This window comes from Paralichthys olivaceus, chromosome 22 (genome assembly GCF_024713975.1).
Source record: "Paralichthys olivaceus isolate ysfri-2021 chromosome 22, ASM2471397v2, whole genome shotgun sequence".
NCBI lineage: Eukaryota > Metazoa > Chordata > Actinopteri > Pleuronectiformes > Paralichthyidae > Paralichthys > Paralichthys olivaceus.
In genome coordinates, this window is record NC_091114.1 from 6,979,019 (window position 1) to 7,004,054 (window position 25,036).

The 25,036-nt window shown below is 32.5% G+C and overlaps 1 protein-coding gene and 1 long non-coding RNA gene across 9 annotated transcripts in view; one reads left to right on the forward strand and one right to left on the reverse strand.

Annotated features, from left to right (window-relative positions):
• Positions 1–9,018, forward strand: part of kdm6ba (lysine (K)-specific demethylase 6B, a) — a 93,141-nt gene extending 84,123 nt beyond the window's left edge. For all 7 annotated transcript variants that reach the window (XM_069519223.1, XM_069519228.1, XM_069519224.1 and 4 more), the window contains 9 exons: positions 111–217; positions 306–374; positions 551–699; positions 1,216–1,330; positions 1,407–1,594; positions 1,678–1,819; positions 2,313–2,439; positions 6,881–7,051; positions 7,389–9,018. In XM_069519223.1, coding sequence (XP_069375324.1) covers positions 111–217; positions 306–374; positions 551–699; positions 1,216–1,330; positions 1,407–1,594; positions 1,678–1,819; positions 2,313–2,439; positions 6,881–7,051; positions 7,389–7,403 — 1,083 coding nt within the window. In that variant the 3' untranslated portion in view covers positions 7,404–9,018. The remainder of the gene's footprint in view (positions 1–110; positions 218–305; positions 375–550; positions 700–1,215; positions 1,331–1,406; positions 1,595–1,677; positions 1,820–2,312; positions 2,440–6,880; positions 7,052–7,388) is intronic.
• LOC138406636 (uncharacterized) lies at positions 13–7,488 on the reverse strand. 2 transcript variants are annotated; one of them, XR_011240022.1, is made up of 4 exons: positions 7,386–7,488; positions 7,068–7,113; positions 1,391–1,609; positions 13–201 (listed from the first exon to the last, which is right to left on the reverse strand). It is a non-coding gene; the product is annotated as an uncharacterized lncRNA (long non-coding RNA). The 2 variants fall into 2 exon arrangements; XR_011240023.1 differs by lacking the exons at positions 7,068–7,113; positions 7,386–7,488 and adding an exon at positions 2,302–2,399.
• Positions 9,019–25,036: the final 16,018 nt, after the last annotated feature.

A 25,036-nucleotide genomic window follows, 5' to 3' on the forward strand; every position in this document is an offset into this window, starting at 1 on the left:
CTACACCTGTAGTAGTTCTGATAATGTTTTTATTATACACCACGTTCATTTACTCTGCATGTTATTGTATCCGTGTAACGGTTTTGTGTTGTCATGATTTCTGTCTTCAGGAAGAGAAAGGCAGTGATGAGGAGGAGGATGAAGATGATGAGAAGGAGAAGAAGCCATCCAGCTGTTCTGATACTCCCATCAAGGACAGCTCTAAAGAAAGTAGCAGGTAAAGACACTTTTCAAACCAAGCTAAACAGGAACAATCCAGTGTTAAGTAATTCATAATAATGTTGTAAAAATGTTCTTCTCCTCAGTGCTGAGCAGAAACCAGTGGGGAAGATCATTAAATTTGGCACAAACATTGACTTATCAGATCCCAAGAGGTGAGCCACACATCAAACACTAGTACTCTCATGACCTAACAGCATCTGTTACACACTAAATGTCTTTCCACATGTTGCGCTGCATGATTGTGGCCATGTCTCAACACTTCAGTATAATCCTGACAACTCACTAGAGATTACTGTTGTTACATTGAGCCTGTTGTCTCTGTGCTCAGGTGGAAGCCCCAGCTGCAGGAGTTACAGAAGCTGCCAGCATTTATGCGTGTAGCATCAAGTGGAAACATGCTGAGCCACGTGGGGCATACCATCCTCGGCATGAACACGGTGCAGCTCTACATGAAGGTTCCAGGGAGCCGCACGCCAGGTAGGGGAGCCTGTTATGTCTAGATTATGGTTGGGTATCGTTACCGGCACCAATACTTTTTTCTTCATTGCTACGGCAAATTTGGAGTTAAAATTTAAAACAGCGATTAAAGTGTACATAAGTTAAATATACAAATAAGTGGCATAACAAAAACACATAATAATCTTAGCAGCAAGTCTGTCATCAATCAGGTCTTTTGCATTAAATACAACCACACGTTTCACTGATAAAGCTCTTTGTGGTGCTGAGTTGGTGGTAGCTACCATAGGCTAACGTTACGTGCTGCCGAGCAATGTAGAGAGTGTGTGGCTATGTTTGTGTTGTCTGCACGCAGGACAACTACTTCAGTCCACACCTCAGGCACCAAAATCTATGTTGTTACTCAGTCTTGTGGGTACTGGTGCCAGTCTCTGTACCCAACCCTATAGGGAATACCTGAGTATAAAGATCTGTTCAATCTCAACAAAATCAAATCCCATTCAGCAGTACTGAGGACATGTTGCGTTTATTCAACAGGTCACCAGGAGAATAATAACTTCTGCTCAGTGAACATCAACATTGGTCCTGGAGACTGTGAGTGGTTTTCTGTCCATGAGAATTACTGGCAGGCCATCAGCGACTTCTGTGAAAAGTGAGTATACACAGCCTCATTCTGTTTGTCAAGCACAATTTTATACAAACAATAACTTACAATGTTGTGTGCACAGGCACGGTGTGGACTATCTGACGGGGTCCTGGTGGCCAGTGCTGGAGGACCTCTACAACGCCAATATCCCAGTGTACCGCTTCATCCAGCGCCCTGGAGACTTGGTGTGGATCAATGCTGGAACCGTTCACTGGGTTCAGGCTGTGGGTTGGTGCAACAACATCGCCTGGAATGTTGGGCCTCTCAATGGTAAGACCGCGCCACCTAGTGGCAGAATGCAGAAAGAAAACTTTTAGAAGACTGCTCTTACTCTAACACTGTCTCATGTGCAGCCTACCAGTACCAGCTGGCCCTGGAGAGGTTTGAGTGGAACGAAGTAAAGAAGGTGAAGTCCATCGTCCCCATGATTCATGTCTCCTGGAACGTGGCCCGCACCCTCAAGATCACAGATCCAGACACATACAAGATGCTCAAGTGAGTTACATACCTACAAATAGTCCTACTTATAAGTTGTGAAATTGCTGTATATTATGCTGAGGCTCATGTTGGCTGTGGTGCAGGAAGTAGAGCAGGTTGCCCTTAGAGACCAGAGAGTGGCCTCCTGTGGCACTGAACTGTCAAGACTTTTCCTATTTTTATTCAAGAGCAGGACTTCATGCTTTAGTAACATTCAAACATACACTCTGCATGTGCTTAGACACCCTGCGCTCCAGGGTGGTCGGTAGCATCGGACAGCCCTTTACTGCATGTCATTCCCCCTCTCTCCTGTCTCTCTTCAACTGTCCTGTCCATTAAAGGCGTAAAGAGCCCAAAAAAATAAAAGAAAGGAAGAAGCCACTGCAAACCACTTTCTACCTGAAGGGCCTTTAAATACTGATGAAGTGCACAGGATAATCAGTTGCACATTGGAGCATTAACAGTTAATAGTAACTTAATATAAATATTTGTGTGTTAACCTTCTTGTCAGACACTGCCTGCTGCAGTCCATGAAGCACATCCAGATCCTGAGGGACCAACTGGTGGCTGATGGAAAGAAGATTTCCTATCAGAGTCGGGTCAAAGATGAGCCTGCTTACTACTGCAACGAATGTGATGTAAGTGCTAGTAGTCAGTAACAAGTGATATTTATATCTGCAGTTCATTTACATTATACCAATGAATTTGAACTTAAAATGAGCATAAAGGTAAAGTTAATAAACCTAGCCAGGACTTGCAATAAATCCTACACTGATAAACATGAGAATATTAGGGCTGTCAGTTTAGCGCGTTAATTAGATTAATTAATTACACTACAAATTAACACGTTATTAAAATTATCGCAATTAATTATGAGTATCAAAGGTGGCTATTCAATGCGCGAGCATTTTAAATTTGGCCCATTGAAGGACCCGTAGGCTACTTGGCAGTGCTATGCCACTTCCTGCTTGCGTCGCTAGGCAAACAAACAAGGCAGAGTAACAACAAACATGGACTCAGGGGAGCGAGGCGAGTAAATCGTTACTAGGGCCTTTGAACGGCAAGTTTATTTTTAAAAAGAGCTTAGACATGGTGATTTGCAGGTTTTGTAAAAAGGAGTTTTCTTATCACCGAAGCTGCTCCAGTCTGACGTATCACTTAAATGCTATGTCCGGACAAGTTCCACTGTTACGGGTGCTACCGTGAGCACTAGCATGAAATTCAAAAGTAAAAGGTCAAGCACATCAGCAAACCAATTAGGCCAGGTGCATTATTCAAAAATGCAATACAAATACAGTTAAATAAATTAAATTCAGAAATAAAATAAGGCTGAGTCTCAAGGCACTTAAGCTCTCAATTCAAAATAAATACTCAAGCTGACTTAATACAGCAATTCAAAATGAATAATAGAAGTATAACAGTGCTCACAGTAGCACTAGCACCCGTAACAGTGGAACTAGTGCTACGGTGAGCTCACTTCGCTAACCCACGCTTGCTGAAAAAATGCCTGTTGGCGTCTTGTTCTCGATGTTGCCTCATTTAGAGGCATGTTATACTTCTATTATTCATTTTGAATTGCTGTATTAAGTCAGCTTGAGTATTCATTTTGAATTGAGAGCTTAAGTGCCTTGAGACTCAGCCTTATTTTATTTCAGAATTTTATTTATTTAACTGTATTTGTATTGCATTTTTGAACAATGCACCTGGCCTAATTGGTTTGCTGATGTGCTTGACCTTTTACTTTTGAATTTCATTCATCTTCTCTTCTTAGTGGATTCAATTGATTAGTCATGCACTACACATTTTTAACGTCCTAGAATTCAAATACTTTATTTGGGGACCTTTAGCAGATATGACATTAAAATGCGATTAATTAATTAATTAGATTAATTTTTTTAATCGCCTGACAGCACTAGAGAATATACATTACTTAGATATATAAACGTAACTGTGTGGCACTTAAGCTCTCAATTCAAAATAAATACTCAAGCTGACTTAATACAGCAATTCAAAATGAATAATAGAAGTATAACAGTGCTCACGGTAGCACTAGCACCCGTAACAGTGGAACTAGTGCTACGGTGAGCTCACTTCGCTAACCCACGCTTGCTGAAAAAATGCCTGTTGGCGTCTTGTTCTCGATGTTGCCTCATTTAGAGGCATGTTATACTTCTATTATTCATTTTGAATTGCTGTATTAAGTCAGCTTGAGTATTCATTTGGAATTGAGAGCTTAAGTGCCTTGAGACTCAGCCTTATTTTATTTCAGAATTTTATTTATTTAACTGTATTTGTATTGCATTTTTGAATAATGCACCTGGCCTAATTGGTTTGCTGATGTGCTTGACCTTTTACTTTTGAATTTCATTCATCTTCTCTTCTTAGTGGATTCAATTGATTAGTCATGCACTACAAATTTTTAACGTCCTAGAATTCAAATACTTTATTTGGGGACCTTTAGCAGATAAGACATTAAAATGCGATTAATTAATTAGATTAATTTTTTTAATCGCCTGACAGCACTAGAGAATATATATTACTTAGATATATAAACGTAACTGTGTGGCACTTAAGCTCTCAATTCAAAATAAATACTCAAGCCGACTTAATACAGCAATTCAAAATGAATAATAGAAGTATAACAGTGCTCACGGTAGCACTAGCACCTGTAACAGTGGAACTAGTGCTACGGTGAGCTCACTTCGCTAACCCACGCTTGCTGAAAAAATGCCTGTTGGCGTCTTGTTCTCGATGTTGCCTCATTTAGAGGCATGTTATACTTCTATTATTCATTTTGAATTGCTGTATTAAGTCGGCTTGAGTATTTATTTTGAATTGAGAGCTTAAGTGCCTTGAGACTCAGCCTTATTTTATTTCTGAATTTTATTTATTTAACTGTATTTGTATTGCATTTTTGAATAATGCACCTGACCTAATTGGTTTGCTGATGTGCTTGACCTTTTACTTTTGAATTTCATTTATGAAGCAGCAGACTTCACCGATAAAAATTTGGATTCCAAATCTTCTCTTCTTAGTGGATTCAATTGATTAGTCATGCACTACACATTTTTAACGTCCTAGAATTCAAATACTTTATTTGGGGACCTTTAGCAGATATGACATTAAAATGCGATTAATTAATTACAAATCCTGTAATTAATTAGATTAATTTTTTTAATTGCCTGACAGCACTAGAGAATATATATTACTTAGATATATAAACGTAACTGTGTGGCACTTAAGCTCTCAATTCAAAATAAATACTCAAGCCGACTTAATACAGCAATTCAAAATGAATAATAGAAGTATAACAGTGCTCACAGTAGCACTAGCGTCCGTAACAGTGGAACTAGTGCTACAGTGAGCTCACTTCGCTAACCCACGCTTGCTGAAAAAATGCCTGTTGGCGTCTTGTTCTCGATGTTGCCTCATTTAGAGGCATGTTATACTTCTATTATTCATTTTGAATTGCTGTATTAAGTCAGCTTGAGTATTCATTTGGAATTGAGAGCTTAAGTGCCTTGAGACTCAGCCTTATTTTATTTCAGAATTTTATTTATTTAACTGTATTTGTATTGCATTTTTGAATAATGCACCTGGCCTAATTGGTTTGCTGATGTGCTTGACCTTTTACTTTTGAATTTCATTCATCTTCTCTTCTTAGTGGATTCAATTGATTAGTCATGCACTACACATTTTTAACGTCCTAGAATTCAAATACTTTATTTGGGGACCTTTAGCAGATATGACATTAAAATGCGATTAATTAATTAATTAGATTAATTTTTTTAATCGCCTGACAGCACTAGAGAATATATATTACTTAGCTATATAAACGTAACTGTGTGGCACTTAAGCTCTCAATTCAAAATAAATACTCAAGCTGACTTAATACAGCAATTCAAAATGAATAATAGAAGTATAACAGTGCTCACGGTAGCACTAGCACCCGTAACAGTGGAACTAGTGCTACGGTGAGCTCACTTCGCTAACCCACGCTTGCTGAAAAAATGCCTGTTGGCGTCTTGTTCTCGATGTTGCCTCATTTAGAGGCATGTTATACTTCTATTATTCATTTTGAATTGCTGTATTAAGTCAGCTTGAGTATTCATTTGGAATTGAGAGCTTAAGTGCCTTGAGACTCAGCCTTATTTTATTTCTGAATTTTATTTATTTAACTGTATTTGTATTGCATTTTTGAATAATGCACCTGGCCTAATTGGTTTGCTGATGTGCTTGACCTTTTACTTTTGAATTTCATTTATGAAGCAGCAGACTTCACCGATAAAAATTTGGATTCCAAATCTTCTCTTCTTAGTGGATTCAATTGATTAGTCATGCACTACACATTTTTAACGTCCTAGAATTCAAATACTTTACTTGGGGACCTTTAGCAGATATGACATTAAAATGCGATTAATTCAATTAATTAATTACAAATCCTGTAATTAATTAGATTAATTTTTTTAATCGCCTGACAGTACTATAGAATATATATTACTTAGATATATAAACGTAACTGTGTACATCTCTACTTCATTTATTATCACTAATATATGCATTTGTAACTTGAGAGTTAAATGTTTGTTGTTCAAATGGGAGGCTGTGCGAAGATTATAATGCTTCATATATCTAAGATTTACCTTATAAATGAGTAGGTTTATTAAAATGCCAATAAAGTTAAACTGTTGCAATTTAGTCCTGTCTACTTCTTTTTTAATCAAACAATTATGTAAACACTGTTATGAAACACTGTTCAGATGTCTGAGGTCTTAGTTTTGCTTCCGTCATTGTGGATACACGACAGAGCTTAGGACAAATATTTCATAAAATAATTCTGAGGGAAACACTGAAATATATATAACATATGGTTAAAATATAAAACAGAACAGTCTAACATGAATGGTAGGATTCATCACAGAGTTACTGTGCTTAGTATTAACCTGGCGTTAAAACACAGCTGGTTACAAAAGCAGTTTAGTGTATTTGAAAGTGAACACAGATTTACTTGGATCCAAACATTCTGTTTCTCTGGCTACACTGTGAATGTTTGTATAACTGTGTTCTTCTCTGCCACAGCTGGAGGTGTTCGATCTGCTGTTTGTGACAAGTGAGAACAGCAGCAGGAAATCCTATGTGGTTCACTGTGAGGACTGCGCACGTCAGCGTAGCCCAAACCTGACCAACGTGGTGGTGCTGGAGCAGTACCGCATAGAGGAGCTCATGAGCACCTACGACTCCTTCAACCTGGTGAGTGAACACTTACCTCTGACACTGAAGAAGTCTCGAAGAGGCTCAGCTTCATTTCCAACCTGAAATTAAAACAACTGTCAGTTATTCTACATTGATTAGCAAAGTGCAAAACTGCAGTATTTGTTTGACATGACTAAAATAATAAATGTGACTATATGTGGTAAAATGAATCTGAATATAATCTGAGCAAAATAAATACAGAAATTGACAGTTCTTGCAGCAGTAATTACATGAAGTACTATCAGAGGTGTGAATTGTACAGTGTTATTGCTGTGGGTTATAAATATTCCATTATTAGCAAATTAATCCTGGGTTGTGTTTCTCATCTTACCAGGCCTCCTCCCGGTGACAGAGCTCCTCTCCTGCACCTCCTCAGCCATAACCAAAACTCCTGCAAGCCAGGACAAAAGACACAGTTTCACTTTGGGTTTCAACTTGATCATTCATTATTTAAGATCATTTTTTGCTACTACTGCTAATACTTGCCGAACAGCCAGTTGAATACGTTTACTCATCATTACTGTTTACAAAAAGAAATACCAAGCCGCCAATAAAATACCAGTTTACTCTCAGATGGTGCTTTGATACAGGAACCCTGGCAACAGTGAAACTGAGACCCAGGGGGCAGTCGGTGCTGCCATTGAACAAACTGTGGAGGGTGGTCGATGGTTTCAATGGTGTGTTTCTGTCAGTACCAGAAAGAACTTTTTCTGTTGTCGTCGTCTTGAATACTGAAATTTGTACAAGCTGTTTGCAATTTTTTGTGAGGTGCTGTCTTTTTTTAAATAATTTATTGTTTTGTTTTTCTAAACTAGATCAGCCTAGATATATACCACATTGGCCTTGTATTTAGAAAAGAGACAAAATAAAAAATACTAATAAGAGATATGAACATTTTTCTAAAGCATTAAGAATTTTAAAAAATACAATTGTTTGGAATGCTTCAAAACATACGGGTTTCAACGACTTTGGTTGTTTTGGGGGGGATTTCTTTTTTGTTCTTCAGATTCTTGTGTGTTGTAAATCTTGTGTTTTTACCGGTTCTACTTTTCTTTCCTCTGGAGATTAATATTCAGTTGTCACACATCATCAGGTCTTTGTGTTCATTTTTTTCAATCTCTGTATGAACTCTTGATCTCTTTTAAAAAGAAAGAAAAAATCATTGTCATCTGGTGTTTGTGTATTGTACCTCTGATTGTTTTGTTCCGATATGCAGACTTAGTATTGCCTGGATTTTTCTTTTCTTTTTGGCATTGTACATTTAATTTAAAAAGTTTCCTCTATTTATTGGATATCAATGTTCTCCCTTTTTTAATAGGGGTTGTACAAGTTTGCTATTTCTTTTCCTATATTTTTTATGGTGACTGATTGCTCTGTAAGAACTGAAATGTGGGGGTCGTGTGTGATCAGGAGCAGAGGCTGCTGTTTCTTTGGTGCTCGCCTCTCGACTCCTGTCTTTTTCTCCTGATATATATTAAATGATATCTTTATCTTGAATATAACACCACCTTTCCTGTAGACGATAGGCACACTGCTCACGTAGAGAAGATGACTAATGGAATGCTGTGTTTGTATGCTCATTAAGGATAAAAAAACAAAACGACTTTTTCCAAAGTGGTTTGAGAAGCGGTAATTTTTTTATATTAAGTAGGGGGCTTTTAGACAAGATTTTAATGATTTTATGATATTATCTGTTAAATATGATAACGGGATAGATGGTGCTAAATGTTCTCTTTGAACAACATTTTTCTGTTTGTCTTCTTAAAATGAGAATTCTATTTTCCTGTTGCAATATTACCTTAACCTTTCCTTCTCTTTGTGGTCATTTATTTATAACTGCACTGTTTAGAGAATCCACACAGACATACTTGCAGACACACACACCAAACTGAGCCAGACATGTCTTAAACACTTGTGAATTTGTGTGACATTACTATGACTATTAATAAACGCTTTTTGATAAATCCAGAGGGGATCTGATTTCTTTCCACATCTCAAAGACAAACCAACTAGTATTGAAGTTGGACTGAACTCAACTCTCTGTTTGACATCACTGTGTAAATCAAGAACAAAACAAATGTGCAACTGTACAACACAAAGTATCCAGAATCCTTCCCTATATAAATGGGTTTATAAGGCTGCAATCACCACCAATGGGACTCCTGGTAAGTATTGTATTTCTTTTTGTCCTGTTTAAAAATTGTATTCCACAATTTTAGATCAAGCTGTTAACTTTAGTGTTTGTTGTTTTACAGGAGCAGACAAGTTGCTGCATCAGATCATCCTCTACGTCACATCAGCTCACATGTCGTATGACCCCGCCAACCAGCTCACAGCCTGCCTTCCAACGCTACAATAACAGGTCGTATCCTCACTCTTGAGCTTGCTATTGTCAGAGAAGCATGTGAAAAAGGTTCAAGTTGATAAAAAAGCATCCAGCGTAAATGAAGGAGGGCGGTTTTACAAGCGGCCGAACTTCACCGATGGCAGAGCAGGAATTTGCAGGGAGCCTGAACAAGACAACCCAAACCACTGTATCTTGTAATTGATTTTACTGACACTACTTTACTGCCTGTATGCAAGTGAAAGAGTTGTTCTGTATAACTATAAGTGTTATATCATTTGACATTAATCTTAAATATTGGGCACCAGAAAGCTGTTTATTTCTAAGTTCTGTCTTGATAGCGGTTATTAAGTCTGGTTGTATATAAACTTTCAGTGCTCAAGCAAGTTGACAGAGCATTCACAGGTCAAGTTGGGGACCATGAGGCCAGGAGAGGGACAGAGGAATAGCGGGCTAACTAAAGGAAATCCTGCTTCAAATCAGACAGGAAGACCACCTCCATCCGTCTGGCTCTTCACCCTGCTGCAGTAAGGTGACATGAGAGGACGTGTGCTTTTCCCTCAGCAAAGAGAATGCTTCAGTAGTCCAATCACAACAGCATGCTGTAATCATGATGAAAAAAAACTTTGAAGCGTATTTATACTGCTCTTGTAGAACTTCAGATGAAAGATTGTATACCAACTATTTAATCTGTAATCACAAGTTTCCCCACAGGAGAGTCCACGTGAACTCGTCACGTGAAGACATCAGTGAAAGAACAGCAACACAATGTTTCAATACCAACAATCCGATGATCAAATTCATCTCATGGAAGACCCCATACTACTGGAGCAGTTAGTCCCTCACTCTTTACTGTAAGTATATCAAATAACTGTTATTCTAAAGCTGCATCTTGTTGTGAAATGATTAAACAATCTGTTTAGTTTCAACAAACTGAGGACTGAGTGGGAGTAAATAAACAAAGCAGAGGAAAAAGGCTGGAAAACCAGGATCAGACAAGACTAATTATTGAACTTGCTCTGATCTTTTTATCATCATTAACTGATTAGCATCTTCTTCCATCTTTGTTCTTACTTCATCCTGCTTTTCGAAACCCATGACTTTTTTATCACATTATAGACGACATACTAACCTATGACTTTTTTTATCACATTATAGACGACATACTAACCTATGACTTTTTTATCATATTTCGGACGACATACTGACCTATGACTTTTTTATCATATTATTTACGACATACTAACCTATGACTTTTTTATCATATTTCGGACGACATACTAACCTATGACTTTTTTATCATATTCTGGACGACATACTAAGCTATGACTTTTTTATCATATTATTTACGACATACTAACCTATGACTTTTTTAGCATATTTCGGACGACATACTAACCTATGACTTTTTTATCATATTTCGGACGACATACTAACCTATGACTTTTTTATCATATTTCGGACGACATACTAACCTATGACTTTTTTATCATATTTTGGACGACATACTAACCTATGACTTTTTTAGCATATTTCGGACGACATACTAACCTATAACTTTTTTATCATATTTTGGACGACATACTAACCTATGACTTTTTTATCATATTATTTACGACATACTAACCTATGACTTTTTTATCATATTTCAGACGACATACTAACCTATGACTTTATTATCATATTTCGGACGACATACTAACCTATGACTTTTTTATCATGTTATTTACGACATACTAACCTATGACTTTTTTATCATATTTTGGACGACATACTAACCTATGACTTTTTTATCATATTCTGGACGACATACTAACCTATGACTTTTTTAGCATATTTCGGACGACATACTAACCTATGACTTTTTTATCATATTTCGGACGACATACTAACCTATGACTTTTTTATCATATTATTTACGACATACTAACCTATGACTTTTTTATCATATTTCAGACGACATACTAACCTATGACTTTATTATCATATTTCGGACGACATACTAACCTATGACTTTTTTATCATGTTATTTACGACATACTAACCTATGACTTTTTTATCATATTTTGGACGACATACTAACCTATGACTTTTTAATCATATTATAGACGACATACTAACCTATGACTTTTTTATCATATTTCGGACGACATACTAACCTATGACTTTTTTATCATATTTCGGACGACATACTAACCTATGACTTTTTTAGCATATTTCGGACGACATACTAACCTATGACTTTTTTATCATATTTCGGACGACATACTAACCTATGACTTTTTTAGCATATTTCGGACGACATACTAACCTATGACTTTATTATCATATTTCGGACGACATACTAACCTATGACTTTTTTATCATGTTATTTACGACATACTAACCTATGACTTTTTTATCATATTTTGGACGACATACTAACCTATGACTTTTTAATCATATTATAGACGACATACTAACCTATGACTTTTTTATCATATTCTGGACGACATACTAACCTATGACTTTTTTATCATATTTCGGACGACATACTAACCTATGACTTTTTTATCATATTATTTACGACATACTAACCTATGACTTTTTTATCATATTATTTACGACATACTAACCTATGACTTTTTTATCATATTATTTACGACATACTAACCTATGACTTTTTTATCATATTTTGGACGACATACTAACCTATGACTTTTTTATCATATTTTGGACGACATACTAACCTATGACTTTTTTATCATATTATTTACGACATACTAACCTATGACTTTTTTATCATATTATTTACGACATACTAACCTATGACTTTTTAATCATATTTCGGACGACATACTAACCTATGACTTTTTCAGCATATTTCGGACGACATACTAACCTATGACTTTTTTTATCATATTATTTGCGACATACTAACCTATGACTTTTTTTATCATATTATTTGCGACATACTAACCTATGACTTTTTTAGCATATTATTTACGACATACTAACCTATGACTTTTTTATCATATTATAGACGACATACTAACCTATGACTTTTTTATCATATTTCGGACGACATACTAACCTATGACTTTTTTATCATATTTTGGACGACATACTAACCTATGACTTTTTCAGCATATTTCGGACGACATACTAACCTATGACTTTTTTTTATCATATTATTTGCGACATACTAACCTATGACTTTTTTATCATATTATTTATGACATAGTAACCTATGACTTTTTAATCATATTTCGGACAACATACTAACCTATGACTTTTTTATCATATTTCGGACGACATACTAACCTATGACTTTTTTATCATATTATTTATGACATACTAACCTATGACTTTTTTATCGTATTTCGGACGACATACTAACCTATGACTTTTTAATCATATTTTGGACGACATACTAACCTATGACTTTTTTATCATATTTTGGACGACATACTAACCTAAGACTTTTTTATCATATTTTGGACGACATACTAACCTATGACTTTTTTATCATATTATAGACGACATACTAACCTATGACTTTTTTATCATATTTCGGACGACATACTAACCTATGACTTTTTTATCATATTATTTACGACATACTAACCTATGACTTTTTTATCATATTTTGGACGACATACTAACCTATGACTTTTTTTATCATATTATTTGCGACATACTAACCTATGACTTTTTTATCATATTTTGGACGACATACTAACCTATGACTTTTTTATCATATTTCGGACGACATACTAACCTATGACTTTTTTAGCATATTTCGGACGACATACTAACCTATGACTTTTTTATCATATTATTTACGACATACTAACCTATGACTTTTTTATCATATTTCGGACGACATACTAACCTATGACTTTTTAATCATATTTCGGACGACATACTAACCTATGACTTTTTTATCATATTTCGGACGACATACTAACCTATGACTTTTTTATCATATTTTGGACGACATACTAACCTATGACTTTTTAATCATATTTCGGACGACATACTAACCTATGACTTTTTTATCATATTTCAGACGACATACTAACCTATGACTTTTTTATCATATTATTTACGACATACTAACCTATGACTTTTTTATCATATTTTGGACGACATACTAACCTATGACTTTTTTATCATATTATTTACGACATACTAACCCATGACTTTTTTATCATATTATAGACGACATACTAACCTATGACATTTTTATCATATTATAGACGACATACTAACCTATGACTTTTTTATCATATTTCGGACGACATACTAACCTATGACTTTTTAATCATATTTCGGACGACATACTAACCTATGACTTTTTAATCATATTTTGGACGACATACTAACCTATGACTTTTTAATCATATTTTGGACGACATACTAACCTATGACTTTTTTATCATATTTCGGACGACATACTAACCTATGACTTTTTTATCATATTTTGGACGACATACTAACCTATGACTTTTTTATCATATTATTTACGACATACTAACCTATGACTTTTTTATCATATTATTTACGACATACTAACCTATGACTTTTTTATCATATTATTTACGACATACTAACCTATGACTTTTTTATCATATTATTTACGACATACTAACCTATGACTTTTTTAGCATATTATTTACGACATACTAACCTATGACTTTTTAATCATATTTCGGACGACATACTAACCTATGACTTTTTTATCATATTTCGGACGACATACTAACCTATGACTTTTTTTATCATATTATTTGCGACATACTAACCTATGACTTTTTTAGCATATTATTTACGACATACTAACCTATGACTTTTTAATCATATTTCGGACGACATACCAACCTATGACTTTTTTATCATATTTCGGACGACATACTAACCTATGACTTTTTTATCATATTATTTACGACATACTAACCTATGACTTTTTTATCATATTTCGGATGACATACTAACCTATGACTTTTTAATCATATTTCGGACGACATACTAACCTATGACTTTTTAATCATATTTCGGACGACATACTAACCTATGACTTTTTTATCATATTTTGGACGACATACTAACCTATGACTTTTTTATCATATTATTTACGACATACTAACCTATGACTTTTTTATCATATTATTCACGACATACTAACCTATGACTTTTTTATCATATTATTTACGACATACTAACCTATGACTTTTTCAGCATATTTCAGACGACATACTAACCTATGACTTTTTTTATCATATTATTTGCGACATACTAACCTATGACTTTTTTAGCATATTATTTACGACATACTAACCTATGACTTTTTAATCATATTTCGGACGACATACTAACCTATGACTTTTTTATCATATTTCGGACGACATACTAACCTATGACTTTTTTTATCATATTATTTGCGACATACTAACCTATGACTTTTTTAGCATATTATTTACGACATACTAACCTATGACTTTTTTATCATATTTCAGACGACATACTAACCTATGACTTTTTAATCATATTTTGGACGACATACTAACCTATGACTTTTTTATCATATTTCGGACGACATACTAACCTATGACTTTTTTATCATATTATTTACGACATACTAACCTATGACTTTTTTATCATATTTTGGACGACATACTAACCTATGACTTTTTTATCATATTATTTACGACATACTAACCTATGACATTTTTATCATATTATAGACGACATACTAACCTATGACTTTTTTATCATATTTTGGACGACATACTAACCTATGACTTTTTTATCATATTTTTTACGACATACTAACCTATGACTTTTTTATCATATTTCGGACGACATACTAACCTATGACTTTTTTATCATATTTCGGACGACATACTAACCTATGACTTTTTAATCATATTTCGGACGACATACTAACCTATGACTTTTTTATCATATTATTTACGACATACTAACCTATGACTTTTTTATCATATTATTTACGACATACTAACCTATGACTTATTTATCATATTTCGGAAGACATACTAACCTATGACTTTTTCAGCATATTTCAGACGACATACTAACCTATGACTTTTTTATCATATTTTGGACGACATACTAACCTATGACTTTTTTATCATATTATTTACGACATACTAACCTATGACTTTTTTATCATATTATAGACGACATACTAACCTATGACTTTTTTATCATATTATTTACGACATACTAACCTATGACTTTTTTATCATATTATTTACGACATACTAACCTATGACTTTTTTATCATATTTTGGACGACATACTAACCTATGACTTTTTTATCATATTTTGGACGACATACTAACCTATGACTTTTTAATCATATTTCGGACGACATACTAACCTATGACTTTTTCAGCATATTTCGGACGACATACTAACCTATGACTTTTTTTATCATATTATTTGCGACATACTAACCTATGACTTTTTTTATCATATTATTTGCGACATACTAACCTATGACTTTTTTAGCATATTATTTACGACATACTAACCTATGACTTTTTTATCATATTATAGACGACATACTAACCTATGACTTTTTTATCATATTTCGGACGACATACTAACCTATGACTTTTTTATCATATTTTGGACGACATACTAACCTATGACTTTTTCAGCATATTTCGGACGACATACTAACCTATGACTTTTTTATCATACTATTTGCGACATACTAACCTATGACTTTTTTTATCATATTATTTGCGACATACTAACCTATGACTTTTTTAGCATATTATTTACGACATACTAACCTATGACTTTTTAATCATATTTCGGACGACATACTAACCTATGACTTTTTTTATCATATTATTTGCGACATACTAACCTATGACTTTTTTATCATATTATTTATGACATACTAACCTATGACTTTTTAATCATATTTCGGACGACATACTAACCTATGACTTTTTTATCATATTTCGGACGACATACTAACCTATGACTTTTTTATCATATTATTTATGACATACTAACCTATGACTTTTTTATCATATTTCGGACGACATACTAACCTATGACTTTTTAATCATATTTTGGACGACATACTAACCTATGACTTTTTTATCATATTTTGGACGACATACTAACCTAAGACTTTTTTATCATATTTTGGACGACATACTAACCTATGACTTTTTTATCATATTATAGACGACATACTAACCTATGACTTTTTTATCATATTTTGGACGACATACTAACCTATGACTTTTTTATCATATTATAGACGACATACTAACCTATGACTTTTTTATCATATTATAGACGACATACTAACCTATGACTTTTTTATCATATTTCGGACGACATACTAACCTATGACTTTTTTATCATATTATTTACGACATACTAACCTATGACTTTTTTATCATATTTTGGACGACATACTAACCTATGACTTTTTTTATCATATTATTTGCGACATACTAACCTATGACTTTTTTATCATATTTTGGACGACATACTAACCTATGACTTTTTTTATCATATTATTTGCGACATACTAACCTATGACTTTTTTATCATATTTCGGACGACATACTAACCTATGACTTTTTTATCATATTTCAGACGACATACTAACCTATGACTTTTTTATCATATTTCGGACGACATACTAACCTATGACTTTTTAATCATATTTTGGACGACATACTAACCTATGACTTTTTTATCATATTATTTACGACATACTAACCTATGACTTTTTATCATATTTCAGACGACATACTAACCTATGACTTTTTCAGCATATTTCAGACGACATACTAACCTATGACTTTTTTATCATATTATTTGCGACATACTAACCTATGACTTTTTTTATCATATTATTTGCGACATACTAACCTATGACTTTTTTATCATATTTCGGACGACATACTAACCTATGACTTTTTTAGCATATTATTTACGACATACTAACCTATGACTTTTTAATCATATTTCGGACGACATACTAACCTATGACTTTTTTATCATATTTCGGACGACATACTAACCTATGACTTTTTTATCATATTATTTACGACATACTAACCTATGACTTTTTTATCATATTTTGGACGACATACTAACCTATGACTTTTTAATCATATTTTGGACGACATACTAACCTATGACTTTTTTATCATATTATTTATGACATACTAACCCATGACTTTTTTATCATATTTCGGACGACATACTAACCTATGACTTTTTTATCATATTTTTTACGACATACTAACCTATGACTTTTTTATCATATTTCGGACGACATACTAACCTATGACTTTTATCATATTTTGGACGACATACTAACCTATGACTTTTTTATCATATTTCGGATGACATACTAACCTATGACTTTTTAATCATATTTTTTACGACATACTAACCTATGACTTTTTTATCATATTTCGGACGACATACTAACCTATGACTTTTATCATATTTTGGACGACATACTAACCTATGACTTTTTTATCATATTTCGGATGACATACTAACCTATGACTTTTTAATCATATTTCGGACGACATACTAACCTATGACTTTTTAATCATATTTTGGACGACATACTAACCTATGACTTTTTTATCATATTTTGGACGACATACTAACCTATGACTTTTTTATCATATTATTTACGACATACTAACCTATGACTTTTTTAGCATATTATTTACGACATACTAACCTATGACTTTTTAATCATATTTCGGACGACATACTAACCTATGACTTTTTTATCATATTTCGGACGACATACTAACCTATGACTTTTTTTATCATATTATTTGCGACATACTAACCTATGACTTTTTTAGCATATTATTTACGACATACTAACCTATGACTTTTTAATCATATTTCGGACGACATACTAACCTATGACTTTTTTATCATATTATTTACGACATACTAACCTATGACTTTTTTATCATATTATTTACGACATACTAACCTATGACTTTTTTAGCATATTATTTACGACATACTAACCTATGACTTTTTAATCATATTTCGGACGACATACTAACCTATGACTTTTTTATCATATTTCGGACGACATACTAACCTATGACTTTTTTTTATCATATTATTTGCGACATACTAACCTATGACTTTTTTAGCATATTATTTACGACATACTAACCTATGACTTTTTAATCATATTTCGGACGACATACCAACCTATGACTTTTTAATCATATTTCGGACGACATACCAACCTATGACTTTTTTATCATATTTCGGACGACATACTAACCTATGACTTTTTTATCATATTATTTACGACATACTAACCTATGACTTTTTTATCATATTTCGGATGACATACTAACCTATGACTTTTTAATCATATTTCGGACGACATACTAACCTATGACTTTTTAATCATATTTTGGACGACATACTAACCTATGACTTTTTTATCATATTTTGGACGACATACTAACCTATGACTTTTTTATCATATTATTTACGACATACTAACCTATGACTTTTTTATCATATTATTCACGACATACTAACCTATGACTTTTTTATCATATTATTTACGACATACTAACCTATGACTTTTTCAGCATATTTCAGACGACATACTAACCTATGACTTTTTTATCATATTATTTACGACATACTAACCTATGACTTTTTAATCATATTTCGGACGACATACTAACCTATGACTTTTTTATCATATTTCGGACGACATACTAACCTATGACTTTTTTTATCATATTATTTGCGACATACTAACCTATGACTTTTTTAGCATATTATTTACGACATACTAACCTATGACTTTTTTATCATATTTCGGACGACATACTAACCTATGACTTTTTTATCATATTTCGGACGACATACTAACCTATGACTTTTTTATCATATTATTTACGACATACTAACCTATGACTTTTTTATCATATTTTGGACGACATACTAACCCATGACTTTTTTATCATATTATAGACGACATACTAACCTATGACATTTTTATCATATTATAGACGACATACTAACCTATGACTTTTTTATCATATTTTGGACGACATACTAACCTATGACTTTTTAATCATATTTCGGACGACATACTAACCTATGACTTTTTTAGCATATTTCGGACGACATACTAACCTATGACTTTTTTATCATATTATTTACGACATACTAACCTATGACTTATTTATCATATTTCGGAAGACATACTAACCTATGACTTTTTCAGCATATTTCAGACGACATACTAACCTATGACTTTTATCATATTTTGGACGACATACTAACCTATGACTTTTTTATCATATTTTGGACGACATACTAACCTATGACTTTTTTATCATATTATTTACGACATACTAACCTATGACTTATTTATCATATTTCGGAAGACATACTAACCTATGACTTTTTCAGCATATTTCAGACGACATACTAACCTATGACTTTTTTATCATATTATTTGCGACATACTAACCTATGACTTTTTTTATCATATTATTTGCGACATACTAACCTATGACTTTTTTAGCATATTATTTACGACATACTAACCTATGACTTTTTAATCATATTATAGACGACATACTAACCTATGACTTTTTTATCATATTTCGGACGACATACTAACCTATGACTTTTTAATCATATTTCGGACGACATACTAACCTATGACTTTTTTATCATATTATTTACGACATACTAACCTATGACTTTTTTATCATATATCGGACGACATACTAACCTATGACTTTTTAATCATATTTCGGACGACATACTAACCTATGACTTTTTTATCATATTTCGGACGACATACTAACCTATGACTTTTTAATCATATTTCGGACGACATACTAACCTATGACTTTTTTATCATATTTCGGACGACATACTAACCTATGACTTTTTTATCATATTATTTACGACATACTAACCTATGACTTTTTTATCATATTTCGGACGACATACTAACCTATGACTTTTTTATCATATTTCGGACGACATACTAACCTATGACTTTTTTATCATATTATTTACGACATACTAACCTATGACTTTTTTATCATATTTCGGACGACATACTAACCTATGACTTTTTTATCATATTTCGGACGACATACTAACCTATGACTTTTTTATCATATTTCGGACGACATACTAACCTATGACTTTTTTATCATATTTCGGACGACATACTAACCTATGACTTTTTTATCATATTTCGGACGACATACTAACCTATGACTTTTTTAGCATATTTCGGACGACATACTAACCTATGACTTTTTTAGCATATTTCGGACGACATACTAACCTATGACTTTTTTATCATATTCTGGACGACATACTAACCTATGACTTTTTTATCATATTATTTACGACATACTAACCTATGACTTTTTTAGCATATTTCGGACGACATACTAACCTATGACTTTTTTATCATATTTCGGACGACATACTAACCTATGACTTTTTTATCCTATTTCGGACGACATACTAACCTATGACTTTTTTATCATATTTCGGACGACATACTAACCTATGACTTTTTTATCATATTATTTACGACATACTAACCTATGACTTTTTTATCATATTTCGGACGACATACTAACCTATGACTTTTTTATCATATTTCGGACGACATACTAACCTATGACTTTTTTATCATATTATTTACGACATACTAACCTATGACTTTTTTATCATATTCTGGACGACATACTAACCTATGACTTTTTTAGCATATTTCGGACGACATACTAACCTATGACTTTTTTATCCTATTTCGGACGACATACTAACCTATGACTTTTTTATCCTATTTCGGACGACATACTAACCTATGACTTTTTTAGCATATTTCGGACGACATACTAACCTATGACTTTTTTATCATATTCTGGACGACATACTAACCTATGACTTTTTTAGCATATTTCGGACGACATACTAACCTATGACTTTTTTATCATATTTCGGACGACATACTAACCTATGACTTTTTTAGCATATTTCGGACGACATACTAACCTATGACTTAGTATGTCGTCCAAAATAGGTTAAGAAAGTCATAGGTTAGTATGTCGTCCAAAATATGTCAAAAAAGTCATAGGTTAGTATGTCGTCCAAAATAGGTAGGTAAGAATTCTATCTTCCTGTTGCAATATTACCTTAACCTTTTCCTTCTCTTTGTGGTTATGTTTTTATAACTGCAATGTTAAAAGAATCCACACAGACATACTTGCAGAAACACACACCAGACTGAGCCAGACATATATTGAACACTTGTGAATGTATGTGACATTACTATGACTATTAATAAATGCTTTTTGATGAATCCAGAAGCGATCTGATTTCTTCCCACATCTCATCTGCAAATTCTCTCTATTATCTCTATTGTCTCTAAATATCTGTATTATCTCTTATATCTCTAAATATCTCTATTATCTCTATATATCTCTATTATCTCTAAATATCTCTAATGTCTCTAATATCTCTATTGTCTCTAAATATCTCTAATATCTCTATTCATCTCTAATATCTTTATTATCTCTAAATATCTCTAATATCTCTAAATATCTCTAAATATCTCTATTATCTCTAAATATCTCTATTATCTCTAATATCTCTAAATATCTCTAATATCTCTATTATCTCTAATATCTCTATTATCTCTATTGTCTCTAAATATCTCTATTATCTCTAATATCTCTATTGTCTCTAAATATCTCTATTATCTCTAAATTTCTCTAATATCTCGAAATATCTCTATTATCTCTAATGTCTCTAAATATCTCTATTATCTCTAAATATCTCTAATGTCTCTAAATATCTCAAATATCTCTATTGTCTCTAAATATCTCTAATGTCTCTTAATATCTCTAATATCTCTATTATTTCTAATATCTCTATTATCTCTAAATATCTCTAATATCTCTATTGTCTCTAAATATCTCTAATATCTCTAATATCTCTAAATATCTCTATTATCTCTAAATGTCTCTAATATCTCTATTTTCTCTATTATCTCTAATGTCTCTAATGTCTCTAAATATCTCTATTATCTCTAAATATCTCTAATATCTCTATTATCTCTAATATCTCTAATATCTCTATTATCTCTAATATCTCTATTATCTCTATTATCTCTAATATCTCTATTGTCTCTAAATATCTCTAATATCTCTATTATCTCTAATATCTCTAATATCTCTATTGTCTCTAAATATCTCTAATATCTCTATTGTCTCTAAATATCTCTAATATCTCTATTATCTCTATTATCTCTAATATCTCTAATGTCTAAATATCTCTATTATCTCTAATATCTCTATTATCTCTAATATCTCTATTGTCTCTAAATATCTCTAATATCTCTATTATCTCTTATATCTCTAATATCTCTATTGTCTCTAAATATCTCTAATATCTCTATTATCTCTATTATCTCTAATATCTCTATTATCTCTAATGTCTCTAAATATCTCTATTATCTCTAAATATCTCTAATATCTCTATTAACTCTAATGTCTCTAAATATCTCTATTATCTCTAAATATCTCTAATATCTCTAATATCTCTAATATCTCTAATGTCTCTAAATATCTCTCTCTAAATATCTCTAATATCTCTATTATCTCTAAATATCTCTATTATCTCTAAATATCTCTAATATCTCTAATATCTCTATTGTCTCTAAATATCTCTAATGATAAAAAACTCAGAGGTTAGTATGTCGTCTAAAATATGATAAAAAAGTCATAGGTTAGTATGTCGTCCAAAATATGATAAAAAAGTCATAGGTTAGTATGTCGTCCAGAATATGATAAAAAAGTCATAGGTTAGTATGTCGTAAATAATATGATAAAAAAGTCATAGGTTAGTATGTCGTCCAGAATATGATAAAAAAGTCATAGGTTAGTATGTCGTCCAAAATATGATAAAAAAGTCATAGGTTAGTATGTCGTAAATAATATGATAAAAAAGTCATAGGTTAGTATGTCGTCCAGAATATGATAAAAAAGTCATAGGTTAGTATGTCGTCCAAAATATGATAAAAAAGTCATAGGTTAGTATGTCGTCCGAAATATGATAAAAAAGTCATAGGTTAGTATGTCGTCCGAAATATGATAAAAAAGTCATAGGTTAGTATGTCGTCCGAAATATGCTAAAAAAGTCATAGGTTAGTATGTCGTAAATAATATGATAAAAAAGTCATAGGTTATTAGTATGTCATCCGAAATATGATAAAAAAGTCATAGGTTATTAGTATGTCATCCGAAATAGGATAAAAAAGTCATAGGTTAGTATGTCGTCCGAAATATGATAAAAAAGTCATAGGTTAGTATGTCGTCTGAAATATGATTGAAAAAAGTCATAGGTTAGTATGTCGTCCGAAATATGATAAAAAAGTCATAGGTTAGTATGTCGTCCGAAATATGATTAAAAAGTCATAGGTTAGTATGTCGTCTATAATATGATAAAAAAGTCATAGGTTAGTATGTCGTAAATAATATGATAAAAAAGTCATAGGTTAGTATGTCGTCCGAAATATAATAAAAAAGTCATAGGTTAGTATGTCGTCCGAAATATGATAAAAAAGTCATAGGTTAGTATGTCGTCCGAAATATGATAAAAAAGTCATAGGTTAGTATGTCGTCCGAAATATGATAAAAAAGTCATAGGTTAGTATGTCGTCCAGAATATGATAAAAAAGTCATAGGTTAGTATGTCGTAAATAATATGATAAAAAAGTCATAGGTTAGTATGTCGTCCGAAATATGATAAAAAAGTCATAGGTTTGTATGTCGTCCGAAATATGATAAAAAAGTCATAGGTTAGTATGTCGTCCGAAATATGCTAAAAAAGTCATAGGTTAGTATGTCGTAAATAATATGATAAAAAAGTCATAGGTTAGTATGTCGTCCGAAATATGATAAAAAAGTCATAGGTTAGTATGTCGTCCAAAATATGATAAAAAAGTCATAGGTTAGTATGTCGTCCAGAATATGATAAAAAAGTCATAGGTTAGTATGTCGTAAATAATATGATAAAAAAGTCATAGGTTAGTATGTCGTCCAAAATATGATAAAAAAGTCATAGGTTAGTATGTCGTCCGAAATATGCTAAAAAAGTCATAGGTTAGTATGTCGTCCAAAATATGATAAAAAAGTCATAGGTTAGTATGTCGTCCAAAATATGATAAAAAAGTCATAGGTTAGTATGTCGTCCGAAATATGATAAAAAAGTCATAGGTTAGTATGTCGTCCGAAATATGATTAAAAAGTCATAGGTTAGTATGTCGTAAATAATATGATAAAAAAGTCATAGGTTAGTATGTCGTCCGAAATATGATAAAAAAGTCATAGGTTAGTATGTCGTCCAGAATATGATAAAAAAGTCATAGGTTAGTATGTCGTAAATAATATGATAAAAAAGTCATAGGTTAGTATGTCGTCCGAAATATGATAAAAAAGTCATAGGTTAGTATGTCGTCCGAAATATGATAAAAAAGTCATAGGTTAGTATGTCGTCCGAAATATGCTAAAAAAGTCATAGGTTAGTATGTCGTAAATAAT